At 48.4% G+C, this 12,804-nt stretch overlaps 1 protein-coding gene and 1 pseudogene across 6 annotated transcripts in view; both read right to left on the bottom strand.

The window, feature by feature from the left end:
• ARVCF (ARVCF delta catenin family member) overlaps positions 1-12,804 on the bottom strand; it is a 752,684-nt gene that overhangs the window by 64,138 nt on the left and 675,742 nt on the right. For all 6 annotated transcript variants that reach the window (XM_066609736.1, XM_066609733.1, XM_066609734.1 and 3 more), the window contains one exon: positions 4,471-4,542. In XM_066609736.1, the coding sequence (XP_066465833.1) occupies positions 4,471-4,542 (72 nt within the window). The remainder of the gene's footprint in view (positions 1-4,470; positions 4,543-12,804) is intronic.
• LOC136634754 (5S ribosomal RNA) lies at positions 3,897-4,016 on the bottom strand (annotated as a pseudogene).

The raw sequence follows: 12,804 nt of genomic DNA, 5'->3' as shown, positions 1-12,804 counted from the left end.
CAGTGTTCCCCCAGTGGAACACTTTGGTCAGCCTTATGGATGGGCTGACACACAGCTTCCAGAAATTGTGAATTGCCCCCCGGTGGGGGCACATGGACTAAGGCACAATGATGAATGATGAAATGTAGAATTGCCCCCGCCTTGCCCCCACACAATAATATTAACCATTGCAACACTTTTTTTTTAGCTTGGCACCATCAGCTTAACCAGTGTATTAAGTTCTATCCAATATTAGTACCAAAGACTTCCTTTAGTATGAAGGGAATTAATCCAGAGTTTCCCAAACTGTGGGTCACGACTTGATTGTTGGTAGGTCATGAAAGTGACAAGAAAAATGTATTGAGCCCTATGGAAGGTGAAACTGAGCCACACATGCATGTTTATTCATGAGTAGGCAACTGTGCCATGGTTCTTATCAATGGTCAGATAAAGGTCACCTGATTGAATGAACGTGGAGCTCAACAATCACTCCAGAAGGCGTCCCCACCCCACATCATAGTAAAAAGGATAAAAACAGAGGCTTGAGAAACTGGGATGGTTATTATATTTTTTTTTAAAGTCTCGTAAATCTAGGTGGGTCCTGACAGAGTGTCATTTTAAAAAAGTGTGATCTGGCGCTAAAAAGTTTGGGAACCGCTGACTTAATTTATAATAGTTGAGCTAAAACAAAATCCTGAACTTCATTATGTCACTTAAATCAAATCCTTTTGATCATTAAGACTTCTTTTTTTTCGCAGACTCGCCGTGAAGCTGTGCAGTAGGCTGAGAGTTGATCTCATCAGAACCAATTAAAGTTCCATGCCAAGGATCTGACCTGTACCCATTAAAGAGTTGAGAAATTCTATTTTTTCCCCCTCTGGCTTATCTCACTGAATAATTCCAAATTGCTCCAATTTTATGATAACTTAAAGCAACCACACAAAGTCAACTGCTTTGAAAAGCGACATTTTTGTAGGATGACGGCAGTTCATTTTTCCCCCCCATCGTTCCCAAAATCTGTTCCAGAAAATGTTTTTTTCACGCTAACTTGACTCCATGTGAGACACATGATCCATCAAAAATATAAATGGAGTCATCTGCTGATAACTGCTAGCATGTGATGTGTGTGAGCCAGAGAACATAAGAACAGCCCCACTGGATCAGGCCATAGGCCCATCTAGTCCAGGTTCCTGTATCTCACAGCGGCCCACCAAATGCCCCAGGGAGCACACCAGATAACAAGAGACCTCATCCTGGTGCCCTCCCTTGCATCTGGCATTCTGACATAGCCCATTTCTAAAATCAGGAGGTTGCACATACACATCACAGAGAAGGGGCTTATCCATCTTGATTACAACTAAGGGTCCAATCCTATCCAACTTTCCAGCACTGGTGTAGCTGCAATGCAGCCCCGTGGTAAGGGAACAAATGTTCCCATACCTTGAGGAGGCCTCTGTGACTGCCTCCCCACCACAGGATGCCCCGTTGGCACGGCTACACAGGCACTGGAAAATTGGATAGGACTGGGCCCTAAGGTGGCCCCAGTTTATGAAGGGACGTCACCTTGGCTATCACAATTGGGAACAGCTATTGGTTCAGGCAAAAACTCTTAAAGTCTTCTACCCAGGCTGCTTGCAAACCAAGGCACAAAAACTCAGATCCAAATGTTGAGACCAAAGGCAGTTTACTTACAATCTGATGCAGACTTATACAAAGATTTCTCTCATCAAGGTTCTTAAAACTAGAAGACCAGGAGCCCTAAAAAGCTGCCCTTGGATGCATGCAAGTATAATAAAACAATAGTTAAAAACAGAGATTAAAATACACTCTCCTGTTCTACCAAAGTCAGCAAACAAGAAGCTATATATACATAAGGAGGAATCAGCAAGGGGACACACCCTTTAAAAAGACCATTAAAGGAACCACATAGAATTTCAATTTTAAAGAACCAGATACTCAACTGACAACCACTACTCAGTGTTTTTATTCCCCAACAACAGCAACGAGAGTGACAGTGAAGTTGTGTGAGTCTGCATGAGCAAGAGGAAATGAGAATGTGTGCAAGGTTGGCTCACCCATGGGATGGGCACCTTGGGGGGGGGGCAGAATGGGGTGCAAAGGGTCACCACTTCCTACTGCACCCACTATCTTCGCTTCCTCTGTCACACCTGCCTCTCTTTGGGCCCTGTCCCCAGAACCTGCACGGATGCTAAAAACCACAGATGATTAAATCCACTTAAAAAAATTGAAAAGCGTCCCATTAAAAAGCAGTTTTAAAACAACTTTCCTTACCGTTGCGGGCAGGTGGACTCTGGAGATTACAGCAGCTATTTTCAAGTCACGCCGAGGCAAGTGACCTCCTTCCCTTGGCCTGGCGTGCTGGTGAAGGCAACGTGGAAGAGATTAAATGCTTCTGTGTTGCATTCCAGGGTGACCAAGGGCCAGGGGAGAGGGTCAAGTACTTGGCGCGACCTGCAAATTGCTATTCTAATCTCCGGAGACTATCTGCCTGCCCCTTTCCAATAGTAAGAAAAGCTATTCTTAAACCACTTTTTAATGGACCATTTAAATAACAATCAATCAGCAGGTCCATTCTCATCCGTAGTAGTCATCCACACTGAGTCAAATCTGCGGATGGTCAAATGAGAAGGGTTGGTCAAATGGTCAAATGGGATTGTTCAAATGGTCAAACGAGAAGGTCAAATGAGAAGATGAGAAGGGTTGACCAGTATTTGGAATGGAAGAGGACATGTTGAGAAGATAGAGTGGGTGCTAGAGATGCTCTAGCCCAGCCATTCTCAACTTTTTTTTTTGGTATGCCTCTTAGGAGCTCTTCCAGTTGTCGCCCCCTCCCTCTCAAACAAGGATAACACATGAACATAAAACCCCCTTATCTCAGTGTTTTCAGTCTGTGGCTCTGTTCAAATGTGCCAGGGCACCCCAGAGGGCCATATGGCTCCTGTTGAGAAAGGCTGATCTAGCCCACTACTCTCCTCTCCTCCTGTCTTCCCCTTTTGTATAGTGAGCGTTTGAGACCAGACCGGAATGGTACTCTTTGTGAGCTGCCACCAAGCAGGCAGGAGGAGGAGAAGGAGGGGAGGATGCAGTGGTGAGCTACTCCTTCCATTCCTGAAAGCTGCAGAATATTTGTTTTGGGCCAGACTGTTCTGTTTGCCAACATAAGAGACAGACCCTCTTTTTGGGTTCTTATATAGCCAGCTCTCCAGAGAGGCCTATCCAACATTTTGGGGGGGGGGGGAAACCCTGCCAGGTTTACAGTTTTCTGACTAACCTTGAAATCTCATTCTTGAAAAGGAAAGTCTTAGCTTCGTAGCATGAAGCTAAGACAACGCCACAAGTCAATGCGCAGCTGGAGAAGGTTGTGCTTGTACGCTGATGGTGGTGAAGGGCTCACCCATACATTAGGCTGACTGAGATGGTTGCCTCAGGCAGCAGCCTGGTGAAGGGGGACACACTCATCCCTGTCTGCCAATTCACCTTCACTGCTATTTCTCTTTCTCCTACTCCCTATGTTGGAAAAGAAACAGGGGGATGAAGTGGAAGAGGAAGTGGAGAGGAGAGGAGAATGGTGGGCTAGAACGTCTCACTCTCCTCTCCTACTTCCTCTTCTGCCTTATCCCTCCTTTTCAAATCCAAGGAGTGGAAAGAGCTGAGGTTGAGGCTTATCACCTCAGATAAGGGTGGAGGCAGCCTCAAAGAGCCATGACTGGTTGGCAACCTTCAGTCTCGAAAGACTATGGTAGAAGCCTACAGCACTGGGTATTCCCAGGCAGTCTCCCATTCAAGTACTAACCAGGCATGACCCTGCTTAGCTTCTGAGATCAGACAAGATCGGGAGATAGTGTTCAGTATAGGGAGATGGTTGGCAACCTTCAGTCTCGAAAGACTATGGTTTAAGCCTACAGCACCCGGTATTCCCAGGTGGTCTCCCATCCAAGTACTAACCAGGCCTGACCCTGCTTAGCTTCCAAGATCAGACGAGATCGGGCATGTGCAGGGTAACAGTTGCTGCTGGGCCTGTCCCAATCATAGCGAATGATGGTGGAAAATGGTCTGCCAGGCTAGGAATCCGAAATGATACAAAAACTGCATGTGCCCCAATGCCTGCCTTGCCACAATATAAGCGAAAAGCGGCATCTCCTATGAAATGAAGTGAAATTCAAGTGCAGCAAACAGCAAGAGCGGCAAACCACAAAATCCTAATCATTCTTAATCTGCTGTAATAAACAGAGCGCACTGCAGAAGAAGAGACCTCAGTTCCCATTATCTCCCTCTCCAGCCAGTTCAATCCAAACACAAACATAACATACACTAGGAACAGAGACACAAATGGTCACTGGAGAGTGAAATTAAGTAAGTGTGAAATCTAGGGATGAAAACTTTTCACTCTCCCCGAAGGACCACTGAGGCATTGACACCTCCCCCTCTGTTGGGCTTTTTTAATGCGCGTTTAAGAGCATGGCACGTTACCTTTTGCCGATTCAGACCTCTTAGGTAAATCCAGTGTGTCAAAGTTTCTGTCGACATCTCCGTTCTTCTTTCCTGCACATGGGACAGAAGAGGGAGAAGGGAAAGGTTTCGGATGCAGGAACGCACTGAAAAATCAGCCACTGTCACAGCAGAAAATGGGGGATCAATGGAATAAAAACATCAACATCACACATACACACACACCATCGCTTGCATGCACCCACTTTTTCCCCTGCCCAAGCAAACTGGGCATGTAATGGTTGCCTACACTGCTTGCAATTAAGAACATAAGAACAGCCCCACTGGATCAGGCCATAGGCCCATCTAGTCCAGCTTCCTGGATCTCACAGCGGCCCACCAAATGCCCCAGGGAGCACACCAGATAACAAGAAGACCTGCAAGGCATTCTGGGAATTGTAGTGAAGATCATAAGAACAGCTCCACTGGATCAGGCCATAGGCCCATCTAGTCCAGCTTCCTGGATCTCACAGCGGCCCACCAAATGCCCCAGGGAGCACACCAGATAACAAGAAGACCTGCAAGGCATTCTGGGAATTGTAGTTAAGAACATAAGAACAGCTCCACTGGATCAGGCCATAGGCCCATCTAGTCCAGCTTCCTGTATCTCACAGCGGCCCCACCAAATGCCCCAGGGAGCACACCAGATAATAAGAAGACCTGGCAAGGCATTCTGGGAATTGTAGTTAAGAACATAAGAACAGCCCCACTGGATCAGGCCATAGGCCCATCTAGTCCAGCTTTCTGTATCTCACAGTGGCCCACCAAATGCCCCAGGGAGCACACCAGATAACAAGAAGACCTGCAAGGCATTCTGGGAATTGTAGTTAAGAACATAAGAACAGCCCCACTGGATCAGGCCGTAGGCCCATCTAGTCCAGCTTCCTGTATCTCACAGCAGCCCACCAAATGCCTCAGGGAGCACACCAGATCACAAGAGACCTGCAAGGCTTCCTGGGAATTGTAGTTAAGAACATAACAACAGCCCCACTGGATCAGGCCGTAGGCCCATCTAGTCCAGCTTCCTGTATCTCACAGCGGCCCACCAAATGCCCCAGGGAGCACACCAGATCACAAGAGACCTGCAAGGCTTCCTGGGAATTGTAGTTAAGAACATAACAACAGCCCCACTGGATCAGGCCGTAGGCCCATCTAGTCCAGCTTCCTGTATCTCACAGTGGCCCACCAAATGCCCCAGGGAGCACACCAGATAACAAGAGACCTGCAAGGCTTCCTGGGAATTGTAGTTAAGAAGATAAGAACAGCCCCACTGGATCAGGCCGTAGGCCCATCTAGTCCAGCTTCCTGTATCTCACAGCGGCCCACCAAATGCCCCAGGGAGCACACCAGATCACAAGAGACCTGCAAGGCATTCTGGGAATTGTAGTTAAGAACATAAGAACAGCCCCACTGGATCAGGCCGTAGGCCCATCTAGTCCAGCTTCCTGTATCTCACAGCGGCCCACCAAATGCCCCAGGGAGCACACCAGATCACAAGAGACCTGCAAGGCTTCCTGGGAATTGTAGTTAAGAACATAAGAACAGCCCCACTGGATCAGGCCGTAGGCCCATCTAGTCCAGCTTCCTGTATCTCACAGTGGCCCACCAAATGCCCCAGGGAGCACACCAGATAACAAGAGACCTGCAAGGCTTCCTGGGAATTGTAGTTAAGAAGATAAGAACAGCCCCACTGGATCAGGCCGTAGGCCCATCTAGTCCAGCTTCCTGTATCTCACAGCGGCCCACCAAATGCCCCAGGGAGCACACCAGATCACAAGAGACCTGCAAGGCTTCCTGGGAATTGTAGTTAAGAACATAAGAACAGCCCCACTGGATCAGGCCGTAGGCCCATCTAGTCCAGCTTCCTGTATCTCACAGCGGCCCACCAAATGCCCCAGGGAGCACACCAGATCACAAGAGACCTGCAAGGCATTCTGGGAATTGTAGTTAAGAACATAAGAACAGCCCCACTGGATCAGGCCATAGGCCCATCTAGTCCAGCTTGCTGTATCTCACAACCCACCAGAGACCCGCATCCTGGTGCCCTCCCTTGCATCTGGCAATAATTAAAAATAATCACATTTCTTTTCGGTGCTGGTTTAATGATTTGTCGTTTGTCAAGCACCAGGCCTGGTTCCACGTTTTCCAGGGCACCTGACAAAATTCAACACAGTCTTTTACCCCATCCTACAAAGCGGAGTAGAAGATCCCTCTTCACCCAGCAAGGCCGGCCTCAGGAGCTGCAGGGTCCAACTGGAAACACTGCTGCATGACGCCCCCCCCCCTCTAATTTTGCCCACTTCCTCTTTCACTACAATCCCCACCTCTTTCCCATGGAGTGCAAGGAGGAGGACTGACGGAAGCTGCAGGTAACAGACATCCCCATCAATCCTGCACCGGAGGCAGCCACCTCAGTTGGCCTCATGAAGGGGCCAACCCTGAACACAAAGATCCAAGTTCATAATTCACAAAATAGCTTCCCCAAGCTGACTCACAGAGAGAAAGAGGTGCATCTCTTGATAATATTTCTTTTTAAATATACAGGTGGGCCTCTTTGGCCTGCAAATTTGGGACCCACTCAAGAGAAAGAGTATCCAATCACAGGCTTCCAACATCAGCCCCTTGGATTAAAAACAGGAATTGTTGCAATGTAAAATACAGTAAACTCCGAGATGAGTTTAACGAGGCTTGTTTGTGTCTGTTCATAGCTCAGGTTAAACATTCATCCTTGCTCCCCCCGCCCCAGTTGAACCCAATGCCTGACTGTTTTCGTCAGCACTTCGGAAATTAACTAAAATTAACAAGGGCAATTCACAAAAGGCCCCCCCCCCCCCCCAAAAAAAGCTTCACTTTAATTTCTAAGGCCACTCAAAGCAGAATAGTGATACTCCCATTTTGGGGAAGCTTGCACTGAATGTGCACCAAAATCAAGATGTCAGGCATTGTGTCAAGATGCTACACTTAGCAATGACAGCCCAGCCCCAGTGGTTTAGGGAAAAATCCGCTCTGCTTGTCACTTCTTAGAATTGCAGAAATCACAAAATGTGATGGCAGAAGATGAGAGAGAGAGAGAGAGAGAGAGAGAGAGAGAGAGAGAGGCAGCAGCTGCACTAGACAAGTTTCAAAACCTCCACTCCATTTAATCCATGACACACTGCCTGTTTAGTATTTTCAGGAGGTCCTGCTAAACCTGCGTAGTTTCAACCCTTGAGAAAATGCCTTCAACTCTGCACCTGGAGCAACTCAAATATCTATTTCTTTTTCAGCTGTCTATGCCAGCCTTCCACCAGCGTTGCTCAGCGCCACGCACAGGGGGTTCTCGGCTTTCTGCAACCCATTCTAAGAGCAACGGACATGGGTGTGCGCATGTGAGGAACTGCAGATATAGGCTTTCCCCTTATCCAAGTTTTCCGGTATCCATGGGGGGGGGGGGTGTAAGAACATTTCCCCTGTTGATTGGGGGAAGGGGAAGGGGGCAGCCTGTACATTTGTCTCAAACTATTGAAACCCACTCTAAGACTTTTGGATGAAAAGACGAATTCTTTAAACAAATTGCAGTAAGTTTCAAGGTAGATGTAACTGACAGGAGAAGAAAATACAAGACTGAAGAAATTCAAAGTTGCTTTTGCTTTGCTTTCTAACTTTAGTGGGGCATGGCTGCGAGGGGGTCACGCTGAACGCCCACACTTCAAAATTTGCCACGACACCTGACAGTTGTTGAACGTAACCTCCCAGATTTGCCTTTCTGATATTTTCCCTTTTTCAACGAACCTCCCCTCCCTACTGGCTGACAACATCCAGGCTCCTCTCCCAAAAGGGAAGGAGGGATCCTCAGACAAGGAACATTGCTCAAATACTAGCCAGGAGACAGACAGCTTTGGAAATGGCTGGTGACAGACGTGCTTTATGGGACTCGGAGATCAGAGCCAGCAAAGTCCGTGGGGGATACGAGAGCTGCCTGACAAGAAATGTACTGAGGGTAATCAGCTATTTGCAATCTCTCACACTGTGAAATTAAAAGCTTCTTTAACTCCCTTTTTTTTTTTCCTCAGACAAGAAGCCATCAAGCATATCATGCTCAGAAAACAACTGATCTCTGACAAGAGCTGTCCGTTTTGGAGAATGGGGGAAACCTAGAAAGGGTTTGGTAAATCACTGAGAAATAGGGGCAAGGCACTACACGTTAGGAGAGTACCATGCACCCTTCAAGAGCCAGGATGGTGTTTTGGGCCAGTAGTGCCCATGCACCCTTCCAGAGCCAGCCAACCGCATTTTGGGAGTTAGATCTGAAAGATCCAGGTTCAAATCCCTGCTCAGCCGCAAGGCTTCCTGGGTGCCCTTGGGCCAGTCATTCTCTTTCAGCCTCACCGACCTCACAGGGTTGTTGTTGAGAACAAAAGGAGGATTGGAACCATGTATACCACCCTGAGCTCCTTGGAGGAAGGGCAGTATAAAAATGTGGAAAATGTTACCCTGCAGATGCCCGATCTCGTCTGATCTCGGAAGCTAAGCAGGGTCCGGCCTGGTTAGTACTCAGATGGGAGACCACCTGGGAATACTGGGTGCTGTAGGCTGACACCATAGTCTTTCGAGACTGAAGGTTGCCAACCATCTCCCTATACTGAACGCTATCTCCCGATCTCGTCTGAGCTCGGAAGCTAAGCAGGGTCCGGCCTGGTTAGTACTCGGATGGGAGACCGCCTGGGAATACTGGGTGCTGTAGGCTGACACCATAGTCTTTCGAGACTGAAGGTTGCCAACCATCTCCCTATACTGAACGCTATCTCCCGATCTCGTCTGATCTCGGAAGCTAAGCAGGGTCCGGCCTGGTTAGTACTTGGATGGGAGACCGCCTGGGAATACTGGGTGCTGTAGGCTCACACCATAGTCTTTCGAGACTGAAGGTTGCCAACCATCTCCCTATACTGAACACTATCTCCTGATCTTGTCTGATCTCGGAAGCTAAGCAGGGTCAGGCCTGGTTAGTACTTGGATGAGAGACCGCCTGGGAATACCGGGTGCTGTAGGCTTATACCATAGTCTTTCGAGACTGAAGGTTGCCAACCATCTCCCTATACTGAACGCTATCTCCCGATCTCGTCTGATCTCGGAAGCTAAGCAGGGTCCGGCCTGGTTAGTACTCGGATGGGAGACCGCCTGGGAATACTGGGTGCTGTAGGCTTCTACCATAGTCTTTCGAGACTGAAGGTTGCCAACCAACCAAATCACAGTTGGAACAAGGCTGGTGTAACATTAAAATGACCCCATCATGGGAGGCTGATTGCAGTTTCTGACCTCAGAAAGGCACTTAAGTCTATGGACGGCCCATGATTGGATCCAAGCCACTGGTATGTGTCAATTAGGTATGACAGCAGCAAACACGACCTGCTTCTTTGATATTAAATCATGGGTTGCATATGTTGCAATGCCGTAGGGTGTTGTGGCACACTCACAGGGTTGCTGCGGGATGCCCTGGTGGCTCCTCCTACGTGTTCCCCCAGGCGCTTGTCATCTTGAATCTCACGAGATTTTGTGAGATCCCAGGTGGCAGCATCCAAATCTCACAAGATTTGGGCATCATCACCATCTTGGATCTCGCAAAATCTCACTAGATTTGGACACTGCCACCTTGGACTCCACAAGATTTGATGAGAGCCAAGATGGTGGCACCTGGCTGAGCCGAGAAGAGGCTACATGGGCATTGTGCCCAGAACTGGTTTGGGAACCACCGGATTAAATATTACCTGGAACACTGAAAGAGGCAATAGAAATAAGGAGAACTTCATTTTCTTACATTTTTGGGATTATGCATGGAGGGGGAACCCAGAGGTGCCACCCCCCTTAGGGAAGCCTGCAACTCTTTTCTGCAATAGCAGCACATGGGCAACACTGGAGGGGTGCCATGCAAGTTTCAAATGTACACATTTCATCGGAATCACAAAAAAACGGTTGACAACCTTCAGTCTCGAAAGACTAGGGTTATAAGCCTTCAGCACCAGGTATTCCCAGGCGGTCTCCCATCCAAGAACTAACCAGGCCTGACCCTGCTTAGCTTCCGAGATCAGACAAGATCGGGAGATAGTGTTCAGTATAGGGAGATGGTTGGCAACCTTCAGTCTCGAAAGACTATGGTAGAAGCCTACAGCACCAGGTATTCCCAGGCGGTCTCCCATCCAAGAACTAACCAGGCCTGACTCTGCTTAGCTTCCGAGATGAGACAAGATCGAGAGATAGTGTTCAGTATAGGGAGATGGTTGGCAACCTTCAGTCTCGAAAGACTCTAATAGAAGCCTACAGCACCCGGTATTCCCAGGCAGTCTCCCATGCAAGTACTAACCAGGCCTGACACTGCTTATCTTCCGAGATCAGACAAGATCAGGCAAGTGGAATCACAAATAGAGGGACATAAGAGCAAATGGAGGGCCCTGCTGGATCCTACCCACGGCCCATCCCAGTCCTGTTTCCCACACAGCAGTCTCTGGGAAGTCCACAAGCAGGACAAAAAGGTGCACTGCTTTCTGCCACTGCTCCCCTGCAACAGTTATTCAGAGGCAATTAAACCTGGAGGTAGCACATAGAACATCATGGCTAGACTCTTCCTCCATCAATGTGTCCAATCACATTTAATCCTACCCAGGCCACTGGCAATCACCACACCTTGTGGCAATGAGTTCCACAGACCATTTATGCAGTATGTGAAAGAAATAGCTCCTTTTGGAGGCATGGCTGACTGTTTGAGCCACGTCCCTTCTCAGAGGAAAGAGTCCCTTTCTCTTTCTTCTCCTAGACTGGGAGAATTATACAAATTGGCCCCAAATTTATCACCATGATATGCAGTCAATGACAATGGAAGCCAACCCATGAGGAAGAGCACCACAGAAGCAATGCACCATGGAATCCAGGGAGAAGGAAAAACCAGAGTCAACCTCTCTCTCCCCCAGCAGGCATCCTTGCACACAGAGAAAGGAAAGGAGTGATGATAGCAGAGCTGGAGAATGAAAAGTAGACAAGGAAAATTCTAGGACTCACCTTGATTGAACCACTCCTCTAACAACCAGAAAAGCAGCAAGAGAAACAAACAACAATTTTTTTTTTTTCAGAAAGAAGAAAAACAGAGACACAATCACACCAGCCACAGAACTACAGAGAACAGACCTGAAACAGAATTTTGTATTAAGGAGATACAAAGCTGAATCAAGGAGTCAGAAAGCGGACTTGAGGCAGGGCTGTTGCAAGACCATCAAGAAAATCAAACTGGAGATTCTACCAGTCAGGAAAATTTACCAACAGCAAAGGGGAAAAAAAAGTAGTGGAAGCTCATAAGAAAGGCATGAAAACAGCCCCAACTGTTGTTTTTGCTGCCATTGTGTATGTGTGTATGTTTGTGTGTGTTGCAAGCTTCCTTGAGTCTTGCAATGCTGCCTCAGAACATAGAGATTTCCACAGACAACCACTGCTAGATCTATGCTCCACAAATGTGCCCAATCTCCTGATAATAGAGGTGCTCAGAAGCAGTGTGGTTTATTTTACTCAGAAGTAAACCTGTTGTGTTCAGTAAGACTTAACACAGGGTAGGGGTGGATCCAGTGTTTGTGTTTGGAGGAGGGTTGGCATGAGCACTACCAACTCCAGAGCCCAGGTCAACCAGGGGGTTAAGACCTGGACTCCTGATTTAACATGGCCTCTGTGGCCAAGATTTTCTGGTCGGGTGCACCTGGGCTCCCCCTGAACTTGGAGCCCAGATCTATTGGTTAGGTAAACCTGGGCTCCCATTCCAGCCCATCTCGCCGGCACCCTGCCCAGTGGGTGTTCCCCTGGCACCTGATTTTGCTCCCCAGCACAGGGGGTGCCCTTCCCTGCTAGCAGGCAGCTGGGGGAGCCAACCACCCACGGCCCCCTTTGGACCACCTCTGAAGCAGGGCTGGCCTTAGGAGCTGCACCCTATCCATACACTCACACCCCACTCAGCAGGATTAACAGCAGTGGTAAGGCTTCCAACAGCAGCGTCACTGCCAACTGCTTCCAGAGGGGGAGGATTTCAAGCCAACCAGACCCAGGGGAGGGTTGGAGGGACAGGCGTCTTGCCACAATGCTCTGCTCACCACATTCTCCTTGCAATGCCTCAGCATGGAAGATTCCATGCTAGAGCATCGGCTACAGAGGGAGGAGGTAGCTGGTGCGGGGCCCAATTTGGCCAAATTGCCTTAAGACTGGCCCTGGATGCAAGCCTATCTTACCAGAGACAAACATCTCTATGAATAGCGCTTGAAGCCGGTTGGACAGAGCTTGTTACTCACAGCGGCTAGCTCAGAATTC

The sequence above is a fragment of the Tiliqua scincoides genome, chromosome 14 (genome assembly GCF_035046505.1).
Source record: "Tiliqua scincoides isolate rTilSci1 chromosome 14, rTilSci1.hap2, whole genome shotgun sequence".
NCBI classification, from domain to species: domain Eukaryota; kingdom Metazoa; phylum Chordata; class Lepidosauria; order Squamata; family Scincidae; genus Tiliqua; species Tiliqua scincoides.
The sequence above is the reverse complement of the archived record's forward strand: the minus strand, read 5'-3'. Positions and strand labels throughout refer to the sequence as shown.